We start from the raw sequence: 27617 nt of genomic DNA, 5'->3' as shown, positions 1-27617 counted from the left end.
TTTGGAATATTGTAACGTGAGAAAGGAAACGCTAATTGAAAGCGGAACCTTCAAATCACAGTCTTGTTTCCCGTCGGTGTCGGAATCCTCGCTTGTCAACAAACTGCCGCTGCCGGACCGGATGCTAATGTCAGTACACTTTTTCATTATTCTAAGCAATATTTCCCTTTTATTTGCAAGACCGAAACTCCTTAAATTGATTTTTTAGTTGAAACTCGAACCCGAATCGAGGTTTTAATGTGTGCTGATACAAAGGAGTGTTTGCTGAGCGAGCTAATTGTGTTGGAACACACCACATTTCCCTGATAGTTGACTCGTTTTCCTTCAAACGTTCAAGTAGGTATTTAAACTAGGTATGTATTTAAACTAGGTATGTATTTAAACCAGGGATGTATTTAAACTAGGTAGGTGTTTAAACCAGATTATGAACACTTCTGCGTTTCATCGTGTAAACCCGGAAACGACTGTCCCTGCTGTATGGTGGCCGACAGGGACAAACGCGCAGTTTTTTTTGATTGAAACTTTTATTAGTAGATTGCACAGTGAAGTACATATTCCGTACAATTGACCACTAAATGGTAACACCCGAATACGTTTTTCAACTTGTTTAAGTCGGTGTCCACGTTAAGCAATTCATGGTACAAATATATACTATCATCATAATACAGTCATCACACAAGTTAATCATCAGAGTATATACATTGAATTATTTACAATCGGGGGGTGGGATGAGGAGGGTTTGGTTGATATCAACACTTCAGTCATCAACAATTGCATCATCTGAGAAATGGACATTGAAACAGTGTAGGACTGACTTGGTAGGATATGTACAGCGAGCAGAGAACATAGTGAGTTCAGATAGCATAAGAACAAGTATATACATTAGAAATACATTTGGTTATTTACAATCCGGGGAGGTGGGATGTGGAAGGGAGGGTGTTAGTTAGTCAAGGGTTGAAGTTGCCTGGAGGTGTTCTTTTAGTGCAGTTTTGAAGGAGGATAGAGATGCCCTTTCTTTTACACCTGTTGGGAGCGCATTCCACATTGATGTGGCATAGAAAGAGAATGAGTTAAGACCTTTGTTAGTTCGGAATCTGGGTTTAACGTGGTTAGTGGAGCGCCCCCTGGTGTTGTGGTTATGGCGGTCATTTACATTCTGGAAGTAGTTTGACATGTACTTCGGTATCAGGGAGGTGTAGCGGATTTTATAGACTAGGCTCAGTGCAAGTTGTTTAACTCTGTCCTCCACCTTGAGCCAGCCCACTTTGGAGAAGTGGGTAGGAGTGAGGTGTGATCTGGGGTGGAGGTCTAGAAGTAACCTGACTAGCTTGTCCTGGGATGTTTGGAGTCTAGATTTGAGGGTTTTGGAGGTGCTAGGGTACCAGGAGGTGCATGCGTAATCGAATGACCAGAGAGGAGATTCTGTAGAGAAATCTCGTTCGTTGGTTGACCTTTTTGATTACCTTGGTTGCCATTTTATCACAGGAAAGATTAGCCTCTAGAATGGAACCTAGGTAGGTGACCTCATCTTTCCTGGTGATAACAATGTCACCCACTTTTATAGTGAAGTTACTGACTTTCTTAAGGTTGATGTGGGACCCAAATAGGATGGATTCCGTTTTACCCAAGTGTATGGATAGATTGTCAGCGCAAACGCGCAGTAACGTCCAAACGCGCCAATCCAAAAATGCACACACAACTATTGTCATGAAACTATTGTCATGGAACACGTGCTTGAACGCTGCATGATACAAAAAATACAAAATAAAAATACTGCAAATTATTATAGGTACCCACAAGCTGCTGAATCAAATGCATGCATAAGAAATGCCGCAAATTGACACGGGCGCCAGACTTGAGAGATATCCATCTTTAAAGACTTAACAATTTACAATATTATAGAGCAGTGTTCCCCAAAGTGGGGTACGCGTACCCGTAGGGGGTACGTTAAGGCCAACGCCGACCGGACACGGACCGACAATACAAAAGATTAGAACTCCTTTGTTTTTAACGGAGCAAAGCCCAATGGGAAAACGTCTGCCACGCGGAGGGTTAGAAAACTGTTCTAAAATCCTGCCCGGCAAGCCCATAGAAATGTATTGGTTTCACTTTTTGTTTTGTTTCCCCCAGCCATTTACAGGGTTCGTACGGGTGCTTAAAAACCTTGAAAATGCTTGGATTTTAATGTGTTTTCAAGGTTTGAAAAATGCTGGAATTTTGGGTGAAGTGTTTCTAAATGCTTGGAAATGTTCGTCATATTTCTCGGCGGTCTGACTCAATAGGCTAGGGGTCACCAACGCGGTGCCCGCGGGCACCAGGTAGCCCGTTAGTACCAGATGAGTAGCCCTTTGGCCTGTTCTAAAAATAGCTCAAATAGCAGCACTTACCAGTGAGCTGCCTCTATTTTTTAAATTGTATTTATTTACTAGCAAGCTGGTCTCGCTTTGCCCGACATTTTTAATTCTAAGAGAGACAAAACTCAAATAGAATTTGAAAACCCAAGAAAATATTTTAAAGACTTGGTCTTCACTTGTTTAAATAAATTCATTAATTTTTTTACTTTGCTTCTTATAACTTTCAGAAAGACAATTTTAGAGAAAAAATACAACCTTAAAAATGATTTTAGGATTTTTAAACACATATACCTTTTTACCTTTTAAATTCCTTCCTCTTCTTTCCTAAAAATTTAAATCAATGTTCAAGTAACATTTTTTTTTTTTATTGTAAAGAATAATAAATACATTTTAATTTAATTCTTCATTTTAGCTTCTGTTTTTTCGACGAATAATATTTTTGAAATATTTCTTCAAACTTATTATGATTAAAATTCAAAAAAATTATTCTGGCAAATGTAGAAAATCTGTAGAATCAAATTTAAATCTTATTTCAAAGTCTTTTGAATTTCTTTTAAAATGTTTGTTCTGGAAAATCTAGAAGAAATAATGATTTGTCTTTGTTAGAAATATAGCTTGGTCCAATTTGTTATATATTCTAACAAAGTGTAGATTGGATTTTAACCTATTTAAAACATGTCATCAAAATTATAAAATTAATCTTAATCAGGAAAAATTACTAATGATGTTCCATAAATTGTTTTTTTAATTTTTTCAAAAAGATTCGAATTAGCTAGTTTTTCTCTTTTTTTTCCGGTTGAATTTTGAATTTTAAAGAGTCGAAATTGAAGATAAACTATGTTTCAAAATTGAATTGTCATTTTTTTCGTGTTTTCTCCTCTTTTAAACCGTTCAATTAAGTGTAAATATCATTAATTATTAATAATAACATAGAGTTAAAGGTAAATTGAGCAAATTGGCTATTTCTGGCAATTTATTTAAGTGTGTATCAAACTGGTAGCCCTTCGCATTAATCACTACCCAAGAAGTAGCTCTTGCTTTCAAAAAGGTTGGTGACCCCTGCAATAGGCTAATTATAAAATGGCAAACAAAAAATAAAGTTTCCTTAAAAATGAAAGCCACACGCTTGATCTGTCTGCTTTGCACGAGCCCTTACATTAGGTTGTTGTCATGCCAGAGCCGTATATAGGACTCTGTGTCGCCCCCAAGAGGACAGTGGTGCATCGGTCCATCATGCCGGGAGGTTGTTGTTTTAATGAACATGATGCATGCATGAATTATGATACAAACAAACAAGTAAACAATAATAATGCATGTTACTTCTTGTAAGGAATGATGATGATACAAACAAACAAGTAAACAACGTTTGCAAACACCAATGACATTGAATAGTCACACTGCTCCATTTTCTATGCCCCATTCAGTTAACTGCTGGTTCAATGTTAGGCTTAGCTTTTAGCAGAGTTTCCGTTTTTTTCCTACAGACAGCATTTGGTGACCTCAAACAACAAGGCTATGGATTGATTCACACTGGTTTTCGCCTTTTGAAGGGTACTGGAAAAACTGGAAAATTGATCTTGAAAGTCCTTAAAAAGTGCTTGAATCTGGCCGTGGAAAAGGTGTACGAAGCCTGCATTTATTTCGTATGATTATTGGATAAAGCCAATATACTATAGACATTCATACTTGTCCCGCGCTCAAGTCTTCTCCCGACACAGCGTTTCAACTGTTGTGTAGCAACCAATTAGGCTACTTGTTAATGTCGAGTTAGTATTCATAGAAAACAGCCATACCTGCGCCGGAATAATGGAAAAAGAGTAAATCCCCCCCGTTCCCGGAGAGACATCATGGGTGTCTACCAGGAGGCCTACAATGGAGGATGCCCCTGCCGGTGACAGCAACCCAGGTTTCCCTTCCTTGGATCAGGACCCAGGTTTCTCTTCCTTGGATCAGGACTCAGTTTCCCCTTCCTTGGATCAGGACCCAGGTTTCCCTTCCTTGGATCAGGACCCAGGTTTCTCTTCCTTGGATCAGGACTCAGTTTTCTCTTCCTTGGATCAGGACCCAGGTTTCTCTTCCTTTGATCAGGACCCAGGTTTCCCTTCCTTGGATCAGGACCCAGGTTTCTCTTCCTTGGATCAGGACCCAGTTTTCTCTTCCTTGGATCAGGACCCAGGTTTCTCTTCCTTGGATCAGGACCCAGGTTTCTCTTCCTTGGATCAGGACCCAGGTTTCTCTTCCTTGGATCAGGACCCAGGTTTTTCTTCCTTGGATCAGGACCCAGGTTTCTCTTCCTTGGATCAGGACTCAGTTTTCTCTTCCTTGGATCAGGACCCAGGTTTCTCTTCCTTGGATCACGACCCAGTTTTCTCTTCCTTGGATCAGGACCCAGGTTTCTCTTCCTTGGATCAGGACCCAGGTTTCTCTTCCTTGGATCAGGACCCAGGTTTCTCTTCCTTGGATCAGGACCCAGGTTTCCCTTCCTTGGATCAGGACCCAGGTTTCTCTTCCTTGGATCAGGGTGCAAGCAGTAGGGCTAGCGCTACAATTAATGCTAGCCAAGTTACTAGCATGGCCACTGACAGTGACCGTGAGTATGATGCAGAGCTGGGATGCCTGTATAATACATAAATACTTCCATTTAGAATTGTTTTATGTGATATTCAAAGACACATAAAGAATATTGAAAACCCAAAACACTTTTTGCTGTTGCTTCTTGATGTTTGTTTTTTGTAATCGATTCTGTCACCAATTCTCTACGTCCCAAAACTGCAGCCTGAGACCCCGCTCATCGAGTGTGTTTGGGGATGGAGCCCAACGGAGTGTCCTGTGATGTTCTCCTGGAACGTCCATGGCTTCCTGTCAGCATCAATGGCTGCCGTCTGCTCGCCAAGAGTTGGTTTGGGGAGACCAGTTGCAGCATCCTGCTGACTGACCTCCATTGTGTGTGGGAGGAGACCATGCACTCAGCAGCCATCCAGAAGCGAGCGCAGGTGCGAGTGCGATGAATTAATTACCGTGTGTAAATTAGTGGTGTGAATGTTTAGTCACCTCACATTTTGATTCGATTAGGAGGCCTGTAATCTTATTTAATTTTTGATTATCATTGCAGATTTAAACAATGCTTTTACAAAAACATGTGCCTTAGTACCATAAATTGAAGGACCTGAGATTATATTGTGAATAAATAACAAATGGCTGCCAATGTACCATCGGTTAAGTTCAAAAATTAACCGCAGGCAACAAATGTTGGTTACCATTGCCCTGTGACCTACGGCTACCCTCATCCCAGATCACGTACATTGGCCTGCAGAAAATTAAAATGGCACACTCTTGTCCTTCTAATGCAGGACTCGGCAACCTAAAATGTTAAAAAATAAAATAAACAAATCTGTATGGAGCCGCACAAAATTAAAACTCTTATATAAGTGTTATAATGAAGGCAACACATGATGTAAGTGTCTATATTAGTTATATTAGCCTACTATCAAAATGACTTTAAAAGTTTTATATAAGTGTTATAATGAAGGCAACACATGATGTAAGTGTCTATATTAGCTATATTAGCCTACTATCAAAATGACTTTAAAAGTCTTATATAAGTGTTATAATGAAGACAACACATGATGTAAGTGTCTATATTAGCTATATTAGCCTACTATCAAAATGACTTTAAAAGTCTTATATAAGTGTTATAATGATAAGACAACACATGTTGTGTCTATATTAGCTATATTAGCCTACTATCAAAATGACTTTAAAAGTCTTATATAAGTGTTATAATGAAGACAACACATGGTGTATGTGTCTATATTAGCCTACTATCAAAATGACTTTAAAAGTCTTATATAAATGTTATAATGAAGACAACACATGATGTAAGTGTCTATATTAGCCTACTATCAAAATGACTTTAAAAGTCTTATATAAGTGTTATAATGAAGACAACACATGATGTAAGTGTCTATATTAGCTATATTAGCCTACTATCAAAATGACTTTAAAAGTCTTATATAAGTGTTATAATGAAGACAACACATGATGTAAGTGTCTATATTAGCTATATTAGCCTACTATCAAAATGACTTTAAACGTCTTATATAAGTGTTATAATGAAGACAACACATGATGTAAGTGTCTATATTAGTTATATTAGCTTACTATCAAAATTACTTTAAAAGTCTTATATAAGTGTTATAATGAAGACAACACATGATGTAAGTGTCTATATTAGCTATATTAGCCTACTATCAAAATGACTTTAAAAGTCTTATATAAGTGTTATAATGAAGACAACACATGATGTGTCTATATTAGCCTACTATCAAAATGACTTTAAAAGTCTTATATAAGTGTTATAATGAAGACAACACATGATGTAAGTGTCTATATTAGCTATATTAGCCTACTATCAAAATGACTTTAAAAGTGTTATATAAGTGTTATAATGAAGACAACACATGGTGTATGTGTCTATATTAGCCTACTATCAAAATGACTTTAAAAGTCTTATATAAGTGTTATAATGAAGGCAACACATGATGTAAGTGTCTATATTGGCTATATTAGCCTACTATCAAAATGACTTTAAAAGTCTTATATAAGTGTTGTAATGAAGGCAACACATGATGTAAGTGTCTATATTAGCTATATTAGCCTACTATCAAAATGACTTTAAAATTCTTATATAAGTGTTGTAATGAAGGCAACACATGATGTAAGTGTCTATATTAGCCTACTATCAAAATGACTTAGTGTCGCAGGCTGACGCAAATCTTAGTTGACAGAAATGTTGAAATGTAATATTTATTGTACACATTTGTACAACATTGGAAAACATTAGTACAACTTCTCAGAGGGTGAGATAACTCCTGGAAAAGACTGTCTTAGAATGACCAAAGGTATAAATGTGGTGTCCAAGTTAGAGGCTTTCTTCTTCTAATGGATTTATTACAATCGTTGCAAGCTGGGTAAAGTTTTCTAGGGTCTATAATGGCACACAAACAACTATCAGAAATGCAGCCAATATTACATACAGAGTCATGAGACATGCAAATATAAATTAAAACACAGAGGACATAAGTAAAGGAAATAAAATGAGCTCAAATATAGCTACAAACGAGGCTTAATGACGCAATATGTACATACAGCTAGCCTCAATAGCATGTTAGCATGGATGAGCTTGCTGTCATGCTCTATCCAAATATGCATGATTAGCACTCCAACATAAACATCAACAAAACTCATATTTGTGCATTCACGCACAGCATAAAAGGTTTGGTGTACAACATGAGACAAAGGAGTGGCATAAACACGTCTTTCTGTGGCAGCGTCGGAGAAAGTTGTGCCCGTAAACAAACTACAGTGAGTTCAGGGACAGCAAAAATTAGTAGGACAAAACGGCGCTTGCCAAATCCTCTCATCGGTGAAGCATGTTGAACATAAACAGTGAGATTTCTAACAATTAGGGATGTTTGTCTTACAGAAAACATATTAAAAGAAAAAAATGTTTTTTTCCCCTCATCTTTTTCAATTTTCATACATTTTTGAAAAAGCTCCAGGGAGCCACTAAGGCGGCGCTAAAGAGCCACGGGTTGCCAAGCCCTGTTCTAAGGCAACATTTAGTTAACAGGCATTAAAAGAAGCCATCCTACAAGAGAGGGTTTGTACTCCATGGCCTAATTGTACTCTCCTAGTCCAGGGGTCGGCAACCTTTACCACTCAAAGAGCCATTTTGGCAAGTTTCACAAATTAAAGAAAATAATGGGAGCCACAAAAATTTTTTTAAAATGAAAAACACCGCATACAAAGCTTAAATTGCTTTGTGCTATGTTAACCAGGGGTCTCTGACACACGCACCGGCACGCACCTTAATATAGAAATTTGATGTTAGTGCGGCCCGCGAGTTTTGAATGAATGGCGCTTGATAGCGTCATACTTGCCAATCCTCTCATTAATTCCGGGAGACTCCCGAATATCAGGGCGTGATGGCACTGCTTTTGGCGCCCTCTACAGTCTGCCCAAACAGCGTACCTGCTCGACCACATGTAGAATGCAGCTTCAGCTTGCTCACGTAAGTGACAGCAAGGCGTACTAGTTCAACAGCCACACAGCTTACACTGACGGTAGCCGTACAAAAACAACTTTAACACTGTTACGTTACAAATATGCGCCACACTTTGAACCCACACCAAAAAAGAATGACAAACACATTTCTGGAGAACATCTGCACTGTAACACAACATAAACACAACACAACAAATACCCAGAATCCCATGCAGCCCTAACTCTTCCGCTCAACCGACGCACGGAGGGGGGGAGGGTTGATGTGTGGGGGGGGTTTGGTGGTAGCGGGGGTGTATAATCTAGACCGGAAGAGTTAGGGCTGCATGGGATTCTGGGTATTGGTTGTGTTGTGTTACACTACCGTCAGTGTAAGCTGTGTGGCTGATGAGTAAGTATGCTTTGCTGTCTCCTACGTGTGCAAGTAAAAGCTACATACAACATGTGGCCGGGCTGGCACGCTGTTTGTAAATGCTATAGAGGACAATTACTGCAGTGCATTTAGGGCACGCCCTTTGTTTAGTAATTAGAGTGAAAATAGGATTATAATTGCCCTTGGAGTTTTCTTAGAGAGGCACTGAGATCCATAAGTCTCCTGGGAAAATCGGGGGGTCAGCAAGTATGCAGCTGAGCCGCATCAGAGTGGTCAAAGAGCCGCATGCGGCTCCGGAGCCGCGGGTTGCAGACCCCTGTCCTAGTCAAACAAGTTGCACAATGTGGTATGGCACAGCCCTAATTGAATATTATGTTATTTTATATTTGATTATTGCTTTTATAAATCAATGTATAATTTTGTTTCCAATGAAGTTTTTGCAAAGTTGCTGTTTGTCGTTTGACAAATGACTTATTATTCCAGGAGCTGAACAAGCGTCTGCAAGCCCCGGTCAAAGCATTCTTCGCTCACCTGTGCGAGGTGATTCAACCCTGCCTGTCGGGCAGCGGGCAGCCACGTGAAGGCGACGCCCACGTCTCTTTGACGCGACTCGACAGCGCCGACATGGTCCTGAGGCTGAAGAGCAAACTGGCCGGGCTGCCCTTCTACTGGGAGTTTCGCTGCACCCCCGCCCCCATTGCTGTGGTACCATCTGCATTTTATTTTGAAAGTCTTGACAATGTGAAAGAATGAGAGCTATAAGTGTTGAACATTATTAAGTTACAAAAGATTGCACCCCCCGCGGCCCCGAAAGGGATAAGCGGTAGAAAATGGATGGATGGAGTTATGTAATTACAATAACTACCAATTGTAGTAATATTACTTGTAACAATCGCATTGACACTGCTTTTTTTGTAAAAAAAAAAGAATTTTTGTGCACAAATGATTGCAGTGAGTTAGCTTCTGTTTAAGTCCCTCGTCCTTTCAGAGATCAGTGTTTCCCACACATTCATTTATTCGTGGCGGCCCGCCACGAAAGAATTAAGGCCGCCACAAATAATTTTTATTTTTATTTTTTTTAATTTTATTTTTTTATGTATTTTTTGTCTTGTCCAGCTTCTCAGGCAAATCGTATAGCAGATGTAGATGCCTATTGGCTGTTCAGATTTACTTTACAAAAGAGAAGTGTAGGATCAAGATTTTTGGAGGTCTTTGTTCAGTGGATCAGATGTTTGACGAAGCTCTGTGTCTATCTACCACCACTACTGTTTTCTGTTTATTTGTTACTGACTGTGGCAGGACACCTCTGCCTCTGTTTCACTTTATGTTGCTGGTAAATAATATGGTTGTAGTAGTAGGCTAAAGTTAAATTATTTAGTATGCACTAATTAAAGGGGCAGAGTTTTAAGAGACATTTTAGCTAGGGATGTCCGATAATGGCTTTTTGCCGATATCCGATATTCCGATATTGTCCAACTCTTTAATTACCGATACTGATATTAACCGATACCGATATCAACCGATATATGCAGTCGTGGAATTAACACATTATTATGCCTAATTTGGACAACCAGGTATGGTGAAGATAAGGTACTTTTTAAATAAATAAATAAAATAAGATAACTAAATTAAAAACATTTTCTTGAATAAAAAAGAAAGTAAAACAATATAAAAACAGTTACATAGAAACTAGTAATTAATGAAAATGAGTAAAATTAAGTGTTAAAGGTTAGTACTATTAGTGGAGCAGCAGCACGCACAATCATGTGTGCTTACGGACTGTATCCCTTGCAGACTGTATTGATATATATTTTGATATATAATGTAGGAACCAGAATATTGATAACAGAAAGAAATGGGGGAGGGAGGTTTTTTGGGTTGGTGCACTAATTGTAAGTGTATCTTGTGTTTTTTATGTTGATTTAATAAAAAAATTAAAATAAAATAAAAAACGATACAGATAATAAAAAAAACGATACCGATAATTTCCGATATTACATTTTAACGCATTTATCGGCCGATATTATCGGACATCCCTAATTTTAGCTTTTATATTTTATAAGATATATTTTTTGTAAGAACCACAATTAATAAATATATTTCAGTGAATAACTTATTGTTCAAATCTGTATATAAATATGTATATAAAGTGTTCCTCGTGTAATTATATTGTAAAATGGATGGATGGATGGATGGATGGATGGATGGATGGACGTTTAAAACAAAACTGTTATTATTCATTAGTAAGTATACATTTTTTGAGCCTTTTTAGAGAAAATCATATCATTGTAGTAAATTATGCAAATTACTCGATGATGTCATGGTGACCACGCCCATAGCCACGCCCCCACCGCCACAGGTATCTTGGCAGTTTATGGGAAACACTGGAGATTATTGGTGAAAATATAGAATACAGGCCAAAAGTTTGTACACACCTTCTTCTCATTCAATGTGTTTTCTTTATGTTCATGACTACTTACATGATAGATTGTCACATCAAAACTATGAATGAACACATGTGGACTTATGTACTTAACAAAAAAAGGTGAAATAACCGAAAACATGTTTTATATTCTAATTTCTTCAAGATAGCCACCCTTTGCTCCGATTACTGCTGTGCACACTCTTGGCATTCTCTCCATGAGCTTCAAGAGGTAGTCACCTGAAATGGTTTCCACTTCACAGGTGTCATAGTTTTGACAAATCTTACAATGTAAAATAGTCATGAACATAAAGAAAACGCACTGAGTGAGGAGAAGGTGTGGCCTGTACTGTATGTCAGTCATTAAAGCAGCACCACTTATTGGTTGTGATGTCAATCATTATGTTAATAAGCATGTAGTAAATACATATCAAGTTAAAAGTACCACTGATAGTCACACACACACACCAGGTGTGGTGAAATTATTCTCTGCATTTGACCCATCCCCTTGTTCCACCCCCGGGAGGTGAGGGGAGCAGTGAGCAGCAGTGGTGGTTGTGCCCGGGAATCATTTTTGGTGATTTAACCCCCAATTCCAAGCCTTGATGCTGAGTGCCAAGCAGGGAGGTAATGGCTCCCATTTGTATAGGCTTTGGTATGACTCGGCCGGGGTTTGAACTCACGACCTACCCATCTCAGGGCGAACACTCTAACCACTAGGCCACTGAGCAGGTTATGGTATAGGTAAATATAGTGTAATCTACAATTTAGCTTTTGCAACACATTTTTGAAGATTCTTGTTCAAAACTTTTTTTTTCTACTTATGCACCCTTTTGGATTTACTGTATCATTTTATATGTTTGATTGTTTGATTTTTATTGATGGTTTATTTTGCCAAATGTTGAATTGACAGAACTAACATTATTTGGCCATAACTAATATGGCCAAATGGGAGTTTGCCCAACCAGTCTACATGTGCTTTGTGGACTTGGAGAAGACTTTCGACCGTGTCCCTCGGGAAGTCCTGTGGGGAGTGCTCAGAGAGTATGGGGTATCGGACTGTCTGATTGTGGCGGTCCACCCCCTGTATGATCAGTGTCAGAACTTGGTCCGCATTGCCGGCAGTAAGTCGGACCAGTTTCCAGTGAGGGTTGGACTCCACCAAGGCTGCCCTTGGTCACCCATTCTGTTCATAACTTTTATGGACAGAATTTCTAGGTGCAGTCAAGGCGTTGAGGAGATCTGGTTTGGTGGCTGCAGGATTAGGTCTCTGCTTTTTGCAGATGATGTGGTCCTGATGGCTTCATCTGGCCAGGATCTTCAGCTCTCACTGGATCGGTTCGCAGCCGAGTGTGAAGCGACTGGGATGAGAATCAGCACCTCCAAGTCCGAGTCCATGGTTCTCGCCCGGAAAAGGGTGGAGGGCCATCTCCGGGTTGGGGAGGAGATCTTGCCCCAAGTGGAGGAGTTCAAGTACCTCGGAGTCTTGTTCACGAGTGAGGGAAGAGTGGATGGTGAGATCGACAGGCGGATCGGTGCGGCGTCGTCCAAGATGCGGACGCTGTATCAATCCGTTTTGGTGAAGAAGGAGCTGAGCCGGAAGGCAAAGCTCTCAATTTACCGCTCGATCTACACTACCGTTCAAAAGTTTGGGGTCACCCAAACAATTTTGTGGAATAGCCTTCATTTCTAAGAACAAGAATAGACTGTCGAGTTTCAGATGAAAGTTCTCTTTTTCGGGCCATTTTGAGCGTTTAATTGACCCCACAAATGTGATGCTCCAGAAACTCAATCTGCTCAAAGGAAGGTCAGTTTTGTAGCTTCTGTAACGAGCTAAAGTGTTTTCAGATGTGTGAACATGATTGCACAAGGGTTTTCTAATCATCAATTAGCCTTCTGAGCCAATGAGCAAACACATTGTACCATTAGAACACTGGAGTGATAGTTGCTGGAAATGGGCCTCTATACACCTATGTAGATATTGCACCAAAAAGCAGACATTTGCAGCTACAATAGTCATTTAGCACATTAGCAATGTATAGAGTGTATTTCTGTAAAGTTAAGACTAGTTTAAAGTTATCTTCATTGAAAAGTACAGTGCTTTTCCTTCAAAAATAAGGACATTTACATGTGACCCCAAACTTTTGGACGGTAGTGTACGTTCCCATCCTCACCTATGGTCATGAGCTTTGGGTTATGACCGAAAGGACAAGATCACGGGTACAAGCGGCCCAAATGAGTTTCCTCCGCCGGGTGGCGGGTCTCTCCCTTAGAGATAGGGTGAGAAGCTCTGCCATCCGGGAGGAGCTCAAAGTAAAGCCGCTGTTCCTCCACATGGAGAGGAGCCAGATGAGGTGGTTCGGGCATCTGGTCAGGATGCCACCCGAACACCTCCCTAGGGAGGTGTTTAGGGCACGTCCGACCGGTAGTAGGACACGGGGAAGACCCAGGACACGTTGGGTAGACTATGTCTCCCGGCTGGCCTGGGAACGCCTCGGGATCCCCCGGGAGGAACTGGACCAAGTGGCTGGGGAGAGGGAAGTCTGGGCTTCCCTGCTTAGGCTGCTGCCCCCGTGACCCCACCTCGGATAAGCGGAAGAAAATGGATGGAACTAACATTATTTGGCCATAAAAAACATCTTCTGAAATAAAAGTCAGTCTTTTTTTTTTTTTTTTAGCTTTTAGCAACTTATTTTTATTTTGAAAGCTAACCCAAATAGAGTGTAAAAGTGCGACATTTCATTGAAAAGTTAAGACAGTATCATTTGTGAACTGTCACTTTGATGCTGCTACAGTGTGATTTTTTAGAAACATGCCCAACACATACACTATGATTCTCTGAAAGGTGTGTCTTCACCTTGTGCGCCCCCTGCTGTCCATGAGCCATGTGCTGCACCAGCAAGTGGAGCAGTTGGAAGGTTTACTGGTCAGGAAGGATGCTGAGATCCAGGATTACAAGGAGAATGGAGCCACTCTCAGCAGAGGTATACCGATACCATACCTAATAATGTGCTTTAATATCAATTTGGAATAACCTTTGCTCTCTTTTGTGTGAACATTCTGTGATTGTCTGTGACACAACACCAATTGTTTCTTCTTGTTCGCAGCCCGCTTGCAGACCGACCATTTTGAACCACACACCTACAGAGGCCGCTTCTTGGCAAAGGTGAGAGGTCATACACACACACACACACACACACACACACACACACACACACACACACACACACACACACACACACATGTGACAATACTGTTGTGTTGTGTTCTGTCCACAAGGCTCATGCTACAACCCTCTGGTGTCTCTTTGCCTCCACTCTTTAGCAGCTAGCTGGTGTGTTGACTGTACTCAGTTGTGGAATTTCTCATCTATGCCTTTGTTGACCCCTGACTCTTGTGTGTGCGTGTGTGTGTGTGTGTGTGTGTGTGTGTGCGTGTGTGTGTGTGTGTGTATGAGACTTAGCTTTTCATATCTACCTGAGGAATGTCCAAGGTGTGTCTGCCTTGATGTTTCAATTTTAATGACACTCAAAAGTCCGTTTTATGAGCTCAGTTGTGTTTGGACAAATGGTAAACCGTGGTCTTGCATTATTATCAGGATACTTCAGTGGTAGACTCTTCTGGAGTAACAGTATAGTCCAGTGTTTTTCAACCACTGCGCCGCGGCACACTAGTGTGCCGTGAGATACAGTCTGGTGTGCCGTGGCAGGTTATCTAATTTCACCTATTTGGGTTAAAAATATTGTTTGCAAAGCAGTAATTATAGTCTGCAAATGATGTGTTGTTGTTGAGTGTCGGTGCTGTCTAGAGCTCGGCAGACTAACCGTGTAATACTCTTCCATATCAGTAGGTGGCAGCAGGTAGCTAATTGCTTTGTAGATGTGGGAAACAGCGGGAGGCAGCGTGCAGGTAAAAAGGTGTCTAATGCTTAAACCAAAAATAAACAAAAGTTGAGCGCCCCTAAGAAAAGGCATTGAAGCTTAGGGAAGGCTGTGCAGAATGGACCTAAAACTGAAACTGGCTATAAAGTAAACAGAACGCTGGACGACAGCAAAGACTTACTGTGGAGCAAAGACGGCGTCCACAATGTACATCCGAACATGACATGACAATCAACAATGTCCCCACAAAGAAGGATAAAAACAAGTGAAATATTGTTGATTGCTAAAACAAAGTAGATGCGGGAAATATCACTCAAAGGAAGACGTGAAACTGCTACAGGAAAATACCAGAAAATGAGAAAAAGCCACCAAAATAGGAGCGCAAGACAAGAAGTAAAACACTACACTAGGGCTGCAACTAACGATTAATTTGATAATCAATTAATCTGTCGATTGTTACTTCGATTAATCGATTAATAATCGGATAAAAGAGACAAACTACATTTCTATCCTATCCAGTATTTTATTGGGAAAAAAACAGCATACTGGCACCATACTTATTTTGATTATTGTTTCTCAGCTGTTTGTAAATGTTGCAGTTTATAAATAAAGGTTTGGTAAAAAAAAAAAATTATTTAAAAAAACAAACAAAAAAACCTCTGCGCATAGCATAGATACAACGAATGGAGGACTAAATTAATTGGCAACTATTTTAATAATCGATTTTAATCGATTTAATCGATTAGTTGTTGCAGCCCTACACTACACTGCAAAAACTGCAATCTAAGTAAGATGAAATATCTCAAATAAGGGTGATATTTTGCTTATTTTCTGTCTGATATGATAATTCTTCTCACTAAGCAGATTTGATGTTAGAGTGTTTTACTTGTTTTAAGTGTTTTGCTCCTAAATGATGTCAGTAAGATATTACAGCTTGTTGCTGAGATTTGATGAGCTATATTGAGTAAAACATGCTTGAAACTAGAATATCAACTGTTGCAAAGCTGTGTCATCAACACTCACAAGTAGAAAACTACTTTTTCAAAGTCATCATTTCTTATTTCAAGCATGAAAAAAAAAATCATGACTTTGACACAATTGTGTCTCATAATTCAAACAGATGACAGCCAAATGGACTTTGCTGTTTTATTTTCAATGAAACAATAGAAAATATGTACTCATATAGTAGTACAGTTGTTAATAGTGAGAATATACTTATTTTAAGGTATGTTTGGGTTCATTGAGGCTAGCTAATTTTACTTGTTTTGGAAAGTCTTGTGAAGCCACAATTTCTTGTTCTATTGGCAGATAATTTTGCTTACCGTAATTTCCGGACTATAAGCCGCACCTGACTATAAGCCGCACCTGACTATAAGCCGCACCAGCTAAATTTAGGGGAAAATACAGATTGTTCCATATATAAGCCGCACCCGACTATAAGCCGCAGGGTTTTGATGTGTAATTAGCGTAGTATATAGGGGTTCCTGCTACCACGGAGGGGATTGTCGGGACAGAGATGACTGTTTGGGAACGCAAAGCGTCCCATTTATTAACAATAAATCTTTCAATCATTCAATCAAACTTTCACATCTTTGACATGGCGAACAGCATTCGTGCAGAGTACAAATAATACAACGGTGCAAAGTAATACAAAGTGCTCACCTGTACGTTATCAAAATAATCAGCCTACCGGTATATGAAAAGTCAGTCTTTAATCATTGTGTCATCGTCTTCTTCCTGCGTACTAAAACCACCGAAATCCTCTTCGTCGGTGTCGGAGAAGAACAGGCCGTATATAAGCCGCACCCTTGTATAAGCCGCAGGGACCAGAACGAGGGGGAAAAGTAGCGGCTTATAGTCTGGAAATTACGGTAGTTCAAATAAAATACCCCTAGTTTTTGTATTTTTTTTCTTGTTGTTGAACACTGGCTTTTTGCAGTGTACACACAGGAAAACAGCAAAAAAGTCCAAATAAGTCATGATGTGATGTGACAGGTGGTGACAGTACACCTACTTTGAGACAAGAGCTACAGTATAGTGATGCATGTTTGGTTGTGCTTTTGTCGTAGAATTTCTGACCTTTTGACCTATATTTCTTGTCTTTTAAGAATGTCCGCTCATTTTCAATTCTCTTGTATTTTGTGCCATTGAATGGACCAGTGGTGGGACAAAAGTGAATATTAAGTCGTGCCAACCTGTCTACAGAATGTGTTGACTGTCTAAAGGATTCGAGTTGTTATGGAACAGATAGGAAAAACAACAAGACATTGATGCATTTAGATAACAAACAATGACGCACAAAAGACATATAAAAAATGGCAGAAGACCGGAACTCGACAGTGATTTTGGCTTGTGTGTGTCTTGTTTGCTCCGGAGTAACTTGTGGTCTGTCTGCACGGCCAACTTAATTCAACCTGCACTTCTGATAATGGGTAAATAAAATTTGTTGTACTAAACTACTTTTGTTGCCTGTTTAAGCTTCGGACAATCCACTACACTTTAAAGTCATATCAAACCTACTCAGTGGCCAAGTGGTTAAAATGTCCGCCCTGAGATGGGTAGGTTGTGAGTTCAAACCCCGGCCGAGTCATAACAAAGACTTTAATAATGGAACTCATTACTTCCCTGCTTAGCACTCAGCATCAAGGGTTGGAATTGGGGGTTAAATCACCAAAATTGACTCCCGGGCGCAGCACCGCTGCTGCCCACTACTCCCCTCACCTCCCAGGGGGTGACCAAGGGGATGGGTCAAATGCAGAGGACACATTTCACCACACCTAGTGTGTGTGTGTGACAATCATTGCTACTTTAACTTTAATTGCGAAAACTTTTTACTGTCAACTGAGTTTCATTTTTGAATGATTTCTGCTGGTGGTGTGCCTCCGCATTTATTCAACGCAAAAAATGTGCCTTGGCTGAAAAAAGGTTGAAAAAGACTGGTATAGTCAATCCCACTTGGTAGCAAGTCGGCTGCTTTTGTCCCAAGACTCGGTGGTGCAGTTGTAGGGTGAAGAAGAAGGCGTGACCGTATGCTGGTCATTTCTGGTGGCAAATTCCACCGGGCTGTGACGAGGCCGCCTTCAGGCCGGACTGAAATCAGAGGGTTATTAAAGAGGGAATCACACACCAGATTTAGCTCGGTGTGTGAGTGCATGCAGGGGAAAGTATTTAACGAGTGTGTGTAATGTTGACCCAGGTCAACTCTTTACACGTCCTTGTGCTTTTTTCTTTCTTGTTTTCCCCGCGAGCGTCAACGCTGCATTTGACTCAAGTGTGAACGAGGCTGCGGTCATTAGTGAATCACCTTTTGACACTTGCCTGACTGTTGCTGCTGATACGTGTTTACCTGCCTGCACACAAATGACTTCTGTGTGTCGGTGTCCTTCTCCACCACGTTTCCTTCCCCGCGGTGACCACGATGGAACAGCGGCCTGCGGTCTTCCTCTCAAGCCCCTTCCACTCTGTCGCCACACTTCAACATTGACTTGGTTTGAATTAGCCTGCGCCCCCGCTTGTCCACACCCACGTTTGGGCTCCCACCAGCCTCCCTGAGGCCCTCATTGTGGCCGTACATTGAGCTGTGACGCACATGACTGCTTTTATAGGATAGTTGGGTGTTTTTGCTGCAGACCCTCGGTTGTCCTCTCCGTATCAAAATGTCACCACCGGGGAATGTTCCACACTCATAACAATAGCGAGGAACGAGAAGGACTGATGTTGTCAAGACTTGTTGTTGTTGTTGTTGTGGAAGTTGAATGTTTTTCTAGTTTGTTGACTAGAGTCCTCCAAACTCAATGAGAAACTGTCTTTAGTGAAAACATGGAACCAGTGAAGAAACCATCGCTGATGACGATAGGACATACTTGCCAACCCTCCCGTTTTTAGCGGGAGAATCCCGGTATTCAGCGCCTCTCCCGACAACCTCCCAGCAGAGATTTTCTCCCGACAAACTCCCGGTATTCAGCCGGAGCTGGAGGCCACGCCCCCTCCAGCTCAATGCGGACCTGAGTGGGGACAGCCTGTTCTCACGTCCGCTTTCCCAGCAGCTTGCCTGCCCCATAACATCTACGGCTTTTAGAGAGTAGAGTGCACAACAAGGAGAGAGAGTTCTTGGTTTCTTATGTGGGTTTATTGTTAGGCAGTTTCATTAACGTCCTCCCAGCGCGGGTAACAACACACAACAACACACGTCACGTTTAGTCTACCGTAAAGCAGTTCGTCTGCCATAAACAGCAATGTTGTGACCATACTTGCTAACCTTGAGACCTCCAATATCGGGAGGTGGGGGGTAGGGGGTGAGGGGGGCTTGGTCGGGGGCGTGTTTGGGGGCGTGGTTATTTACAGCTAGAATTCACCAACTCGAGTATTTCATATATATATATATATATATATATATATATATATATATATATATATATATATATATATATATATATATATATATATTTATTTTATTTACATAGAAAAAAAAAAAAACTTGAATTTCAGTGTTTCATTGGCTATCCTTTAGATGGCAGTATTGTCCTATTTAACTTCTCCGTTCATTGGGCAGGCAAGCTTATTGTGGGAAAGCGGACGTGAAAACAGGCTGTCCCCACTCAGTCTCAGGTCCGCATTGAGCTGGAGGGGGCGTGGCCTCCAGCTCCGGCTGAATACCGGGAGTTTGTCGGGAGAAAATCTCTGCCGGGAGGTTGTCGGAAGAGGCGCTGAATACCGGGATTCTCCCGCTAAAAACGGGAGGGTTGGCAAGTATGGTTGTGACACTCTTAAACAGAACAATACTGCCACCTACTGGATAGCCTGCAGAACACTGAAATTCAAGTATGTATTTTATTTATATGTATAATAAAATTAAAAAAAATATATATATAGCTAGAATTCACTGAAAGTCAAGTATTTCATATATATATATATATATATATATATATATATATATATATATATATATATATATATATATATATATATATATATATATATATATATATGAAATACTTGATTTGGTGAATTGTAGCTGTAAATATACTCTCCTCTTAACCACGCCCTTAGCCACGCCCCAACCAACCCCCACCCCCCCCCCCCCCCACCTCCCGATATTGGAGGTCTCAAGGTTGGCAAGTATGCGATAGGGTAGAATACCGTATTTTTCGGATTATAAATCGCAGTTTTTTTCATAGTTTGGCCGGGGGTGCGATTTATACTCTGGAGCGACTTATGTGTGAAAGTATTAACACATTACTGTAAAATATCAAATAATATTATTTATGTTATTCACGTAAAAGACTAGACGTATATCAGCAATCGTCACACACACACACGTCAACCAATAACAATTCGGTGGGGGCGGGTCATGGCAGAAGTGCATTGTGAAAAAAAAAAGATGCTACCTGCTACTACTTCCGTACCTAGGAAAATTGATCATTTCAACATTGGCGGTAACTTATAAAAACTGAGAAGGGCTGAACAAAAATGGCAGCGAAAAGGAAATCATATACTGCAGGTTACAAGCTGGACGTAGTGAAATATGCAGCAGAGAACGGCGATCGAGCAGCAGAAAGAAAGTTTGCAGTAAGCGAGAAACTTGTAAGGGACTGGCGAAGAGCAGAGGCTACTCTTACTGAAATGAAGAAAACTAAAAAAGCTAATCGCGGGCTAAAAGCTAGGTGGCCACAGCTCGAGGAACGAATTCACAAATGGGTGAATTAATACATTTCCCCAAAAAATACGACTTACAGTCTAGTGCAGGGGTCACCAACGCGGTGCCCGCGGGCACCAGGTAGCCCGTAAGGACCAGATGAGTAGCCCGCCGGCCTGTTCTAAAAATAGCTCAAATAGCAGCACTTACCAGTGAGCTGCCTCTATTTTTTACATTTTATTTATTTACTAGCAAGCTGGTCTCGCTTTGCCCAACATGTTTAATTCTAAGAGAGACAAAACTCAAATAGAATTTGAAAATCCAAGAAAATATTTTAAAGACTTGGTCTTCACTTGTTTGAATAAATTCTTTTTTTTTTTTTACTTTGCTTCTTATAACTTTCAGAAAGACAATTTTAGAGAAAAAATACAACCTTAAAAATGTTTTTAGGATTTTTAAACACATATACCTTTTTACCTTTTAAATTCCTTCCTCTTCTTTCCTGACAATTTAAATCAATCTTCAAGTAAATTTATTTTTTTATTGTAAAGATTAATAAATACATTTTAATTTAATTCTTAATTTTAGCTTCTGTTTTTCCGACGAAGAATATTTGTGAAATATTTCTTCAAACTTATTATGATTAAAATTCAAAAAAATTATTTTGGCAAATCTAGAAAATCTGTAGAATCAAATGTAAATCTTATTTCAAAGTCTTTTGAATTTCTTTTAAAATTTTTGTTCTGGAAAATCTAGAAGAAATAATGATTTGTCATTGTTAGAAATATAGCTTGGTCCAATTTGTTATATATTCTAACAAAGTGCAGATTGGATTTTAACGTATTTAAAACGTGTCATCAAAATTCTAAAATTAATCTTAATCAGAAAAAATTACTAATGATTTTTTTTTAATTTTTTAAAAAGATTAGAATTTACGGAGCCCCTAAAGGGACATGGGAATTATTATTTTTTTAGACATGTATCTCGTGGCCACGAGAAACTTTCTCGTGGCCACGAGAAAGTTTTTATAAAAAAAAAAAAAATATATATATATATATATATTTTTTTTTTTCTTTTTAATAAAAAGTTTCTCGTGGCCACGAGAAACTTTCTCGTGGCCACGAGAAACTTTCTCGTGGCCACGAGAAACTTTCTCGTGCGCACGAGAAACTTTCTCGTGGCCACGAGAAACTTTCTCGTGGCCACGAGAAAGCATTGGATGCGTGCTGATGGTTTAGTGTGTGTTAAAATGGCAGTTTAGGAGTTAATATGGCTGTATTTCCAGATAGGACTTTCCCCCATGTGTGTTGTGGCAAAATGTGAATGCTTGATTAGTAGGTGTGAGACAAACACTTTATCTTCCTGGTTATTGTAACGCTACGTGTTTGACATTATTTAAGACGTTATCATGCCCGGGAAAGGACAGTTTTCCTCTTCTGTGGCTGTGGGGGGTGGGCGTGGCTTGCGGACCTGCAGTGAAGCGGAGTGTGTCAGTTAGTCCCATGTTGATGTGATCAAACTTCTTTCTTGCTTGGAAGATACACACACAATTGTAACTGTTATTTCTTCCTGCAAATAATAAATATGTACAACGTGTTTGGATGTATTCATTTATGTAAAATTGTCATTAAATGTAATATTGCCTGACAAAAAGTGATACGACGTACGTAATATTTTGATATTTACACATCGCATATTTACACACGCGCATCTGACTAGAATACCCTTATGTGCATTACATATATCAACATCAACTACCTACTGTACTGTTTACTTGTTGAAATACCCTTTTTAGAACAAATATCTACCCACATAATTTATATGTGTATATATAATATATATATATATGTGTATGTATATATATATATATATATATATATATATATATATATATATATATATATATATATATATATATATATATATATATATATATATATGCATATATATATATATACGTGTATGTATGTATATGCATATATATATATATATATATATATATATATATATATATATATATATATATATATATATATATATATATATATGCATATATATATGCATATATATATATACGTGTATGTATGTATATGCATATATATATATATACGTGTATGTATGTATATGCATATATATATATATATATATATATATATATATATATATATATATATATATATATATATATATATATATATATATATATATATATATGCATATATATATATACGTGTATGTATGTATATGCATATATATATATATATATATATATATATATATATATACGTGTATGTATGTATATGCATATATATATATATATATATATATATATATATATGCATATATATATATATATATATATATGCATATATATATATATATATATATATATATATCTATATATATATATATATATATATATATATATATATGCATATATATATATATATATACATATACATATATATATATGCATATACATACATACACATATATATATATATTATATATACACATATAAATTATGTGGGTAGATATTTGTTCTAAAAAGGGTATTTCAACAAGTAAACAGTACAGTAGGTAGTTGATGTTGATATATGTAATGCACATAAGGGTATTCTAGTCAGATGCGCGTGTGTAAATATGCGATGTGTAAATATCAAAATATTACGTACGTCGTATCACTTTTTGTCAGGCAATATTACATTTAATGACAATTTTACATAAATGAATACATCCAAACACGTTGTACATATTTATTATTTGCAGGAAGAAATAACAGTTACAATTGTGTGTGTATCTTCCAAGCAAGAAAGAAGTTTGATCACATCAACATGGGACTAACTGACACACTCCGCTTCACTGCAGGTCCGCAAGCCACGCCCACCCCCCACAGCCACAGAAGAGGAAAACTGTCCTTTCCCGGGCATGATAACGTCTTAAATAATGTCAAACACGTAGCGTTACAATAACCAGGAAGATAAAGTGTTTGTCTCACACCTACTAATCAAGCATTCACATTTTGCCACAACACACATGGGGGAAAGTCCTATCTGGAAATACAGCCATATTAACTCCTAAACTGCCATTTTAACACACACTAAACCATCAGCACGCATCCAATGCTTTCTCGTGGCCACGAGAAAATTTCTCGTGGCCACGAGAAACTTTTTATTAAAAAAAAAAAAAAAAAATATATATATATTTTTTTAATTTATTTTTTATTTTTTTTATAAAAAGTTTCTCGTGGCCACGAGAAACTTTCTCGTGGCCACGAGATACTTTCTCGTGGCCACGAGATACATGTCTAAAAAAAAAAAAATTCCCATGTCCCTTTAGGGGCTCCGTACGAATTAGCTAGTTTTTCTCTTCATTTTTTTGGTTGAATTTTGAATTTTAAAGAGTCGAAATTGAAGATAAACTATGTTTCAAAATGTAATTGTCATTTTTTTTCGTGTTTTCTCCTCTTTTAAACAGTTCAATTAAGTGTAAATATCATTAATTATTAATAATAACATAGAGTTAAAGGTAAATTGAGCAAATTGGCTATTTCTGGCAATTTATTGAAGTGTGTATCAAACTGGTAGCCCTTCGCATTAATCACTACCCAAGAAGTAGCTCTTGCTTTCAAAAAGGTTGGTGACCCCTGCTCTAGTGTGACTTATATATGTTTTTTCCTTCTTTATTATGCATTTTCGGCCGGTGCGATTTATACTCCGGAGCGATTTATAATCCGAAAAATACAGTACACTTCCTTTAGGTCGAGATAATACTTTATGTATTGGGTATGCTTTTGTATACATTTTGCACAAATGTTGGTCCACAGTCTCTTTTATAACGGTTTGTGGGTTGAGACTAGGGTTGCAAAATTCCGGGAATATTCAAAGTTGGAAACTTTCCATGGGAATTAACGGGAATAAACATTGTATGCAACATGCTAGATCTTGCAGCATGATTATTAGCTAAAACAACCTGATTTAATGCAAATTCAGTAGAATTTCAACCCTGCACTGTGCATTCCTCCATCACATAATTGCCAGCATGCTACACACTACAGCAGGGCTATTGAGGCCACACTAGTATTTGAGGCCAAGGACTGGTAAGTGTTGATGATATTACTGGGGTAAATATATTTGATCTATGGTATTTAAGTGTAATAGAGGTGTAATTGCTTGTTACTGTATGACTGTAAACTACTCCAGCAGACTTCCACTCAAGCTAGCTAGCTGTTCCTGTACTTGTTCAATGATTTTGGGGCCAATATCTCTAGCTAGCTAGGTTTATGTACCACCACAGTCTCATAATGAACCCAAAATATTTCTCCGTTATCCGTGATGCTAATTTTCTCTATGTTAAATCCCATTAATTTATGCTAACAATGTTAGCGATCCGAATTGACCTTTTTTGTGATGTGTAAAGTTCAACTAGCAAATACTAAATCAAAAGGTGTAGTTTCCTCCGCCTTCTGTTCTGCTAGCCATTCTGTTGTCATACAAGAATGTAGCTTATAGTTTGATTTAGCATGCTGATTGACTGTTCATTTATTCATCTAGCCTATTTCTATTCATGTGTCCATCAGTCAAATATTTTTAAAGACTATTTTATTTATATCTGTGTGTGGCATTGCATTAGTGTTTTACAAGAATAGATCAATACAAAGAGAATAATGTCACGTACACCATCTGATGTGTGGAGACATTTCACCCCAACCAATGTAGGCAGAAAGGCGGTGTACATTTGCAAATACTGTGCAAAGAGCTACGTCAGGTATGCCACAAAGATGCAGCAGCATATAGACAAGTGCCCAATAATATATCATTGTTCTAATTCCCCATTCATTCCCATATCCATCCATCCATTTTCTACCACTTGTCCCTTTTTGGGGTCGCGGGGGTGCTGGAGCCTTTCTCAGCTGCATTTGGGCATATTCCCATTCATTCCCATGGACGCTGTCCAACTTTGAATCATCAAAAAATGGTCAATATTTCCAAACTTCCCGAGCTTAACTTTCCGTGGTAAACTTTCCACCCCTTTGCAACCCTAGTTGAGACATTAGAAGCAAATGAAACCCTCCAAAATAGTTACAAAAAGCAGTGAAGTTGTCATGTTGTGTAAATGGTAAATAAAAAGAGAATACAATGATTTTGTCATGATCTGTGGTCTGGATCATGTTTTTGTTATTTTCTGTTAGTTTTAAGACTCCATGAGTTCCTGTTTTTGTGCACCCTTGTTTGTTTTAGTTTCCATGGCGACTTATGATTTTCACCTGCCTCTTGCGTTCGGGACACACCTGTTTCTAATCAGGAGACCATTATTTAAGCCTGTCTTTGCCAGTTAGTCGTCCTGGCGTCATTGCTTGTTTTCATGCGTTACCATAGTTCATGCTGCTCGTTTCTTACTACAGTAAGTTTTGTTCTTGCTATGCCATAGTTCATGCTAAGTGTTAACGTCTATATTTTCTGCGTTAAGTTTTTTAGCCTCTCGTGCGTACGGCACGTTTTCCTTTTGTTTTTGTCTTTTGTGACGTGTAGGATTTTGAATAATTAAATATGTTCTTACCTTCACGCCTTGTCCGAAATAGTCCGATTGCATCCCGGGAGAACAATCCTCGCAGTAAGTTGCGAAAAAAAAAACCTTTATGACAGATTTGTAAATCATTTTCAACTTATATTCAATTGAATAGACTGCAAAGACAAGATACTTAACGTTCGAACTGGTAAACTTTTTTTTTTGGCAAATATTAGCTCATTTGGAATTTGATGCCTGCAACATGTAGTCAAAAAAGCTGGCACAAGTGGCAAAAAAGAGTGAGAAAGTTGAGGAATGCTCGTCAAAGACTTATTTGGAACATCCCACAGGTGAACAGGCTAATTGGGAACAGGTGGGTGCTATGATTGGGTATAAAAGCAGCTTCCATGAAATGCTCAGTCATTCACAAACAAGGACGGGGCGAGGGTCACCACTTTGTCAACAAATGCCTGAAGGCCTACTGAAAGCCACTACTAGCGACCACGCAGTCTGATAGTTTATATATCAATGATGAAATCTTAACATTGCAACACATGCCAATACGGCCGGGTTAACTTATAAAGTGACATTTAAAACTTCCCGGGAAATATCCGGCTGAAACGTCGCGGTATGATGACGTAAGCGCGTGACGAAGTCAGAGTAACGGAAGTTATGGTACCCCGTAGAATCCTATACAAAAAGCTCTGTTTTCATTTCATAATTCCACAGTGTTCTGGACATCTTTTGCAATTTGTTTAATGAACAATGAAGGCTGCAAAGAAGACGGTTGTAGGTGGGATCGGTGTATTAGCAGCGGACTACAGCAACACAACCAGGAGGACTTTGTTGGAGCGCTAGCCGCGCTAGCCGCCGACCTCACCTTGACTTCCTACGTCTCCGGGCCGCCAAACACATCGGGTGAAGTCCTTCGTCCTTCTGCCGATCGCTGGAACGCAGGTGAGCACGGGTGTTGATGAGTAGATGAGGGCTGGCTGGCGTAGGTGGAGAGCTAATGTTTTTAGCATAGCTCTGTGAGGTCCCGTTGCTAAGTTGCTAAGTTAGCTTCAATGGCGTCGTTAGCACAGCATTGTTAACCTTCGCCAGCCTGGAAAGCATTAACCGTGTATTTACATGTCCACGGTTTAATAGTATTGTTGATTTTCTATCTATCCTTCCAGTCAGGGGCTTATTTTTTTGTTTCTATATGCAGTTAAAGCAAGATGCTATCATGTTAGCTCGTAGCTAAAGCATTTCGCCGATGTATTGTCGTGGAGATAAAAGGCACCCAAATGTCCATTTCGCGTTCTCGACTCTCATTTTCAAGAGGATATAGTATCCCAGGTGGTTTAAAATACAAATCCGTGATCCACAATAGAAAAAG

At 38.9% G+C, this 27617-nt stretch overlaps 2 protein-coding genes across 3 annotated transcripts in view; one reads left to right on the top strand and one right to left on the bottom strand.

Moving 5' to 3' along the window:
• Nucleotides 1–29: 29 nt before the first annotated feature.
• The window catches only part of nhej1 (nonhomologous end-joining factor 1), a 44492-nt gene continuing 16904 nt past the window's right edge, over nucleotides 30–27617 (top strand). The window contains exons 1-5 of one of the 2 annotated variants that reach the window (XM_062042513.1): nucleotides 30–129; nucleotides 5130–5347; nucleotides 9274–9495; nucleotides 14058–14196; nucleotides 14320–14378. In XM_062042513.1, coding sequence (XP_061898497.1) covers nucleotides 5162–5347; nucleotides 9274–9495; nucleotides 14058–14196; nucleotides 14320–14378 — 606 coding nt within the window. In that variant the 5' untranslated portion in view covers nucleotides 30–129; nucleotides 5130–5161. Of the gene's footprint in view, nucleotides 130–149; nucleotides 337–5129; nucleotides 5348–9273; nucleotides 9496–14057; nucleotides 14197–14319; nucleotides 14379–27617 lie in introns of those variants that run through there. The other variant, XM_062042504.1, reaches the window with a different exon arrangement.
• On the bottom strand, nucleotides 4385–4927 carry LOC133646078 (MARCO-like protein). The gene is given in 4 exon segments (XM_062041077.1): nucleotides 4385–4540; nucleotides 4608–4644; nucleotides 4770–4837; nucleotides 4922–4927. Coding segments are annotated over 4 exon segments (267 nt in total).

Source organism: Entelurus aequoreus, linkage group LG01 (genome assembly GCF_033978785.1).
Source record: "Entelurus aequoreus isolate RoL-2023_Sb linkage group LG01, RoL_Eaeq_v1.1, whole genome shotgun sequence".
NCBI classification, from domain to species: Eukaryota; Metazoa; Chordata; class Actinopteri; order Syngnathiformes; family Syngnathidae; genus Entelurus; species Entelurus aequoreus.
The sequence above is the reverse complement of the archived record's forward strand: the minus strand, read 5'-3'. Positions and strand labels throughout refer to the sequence as shown.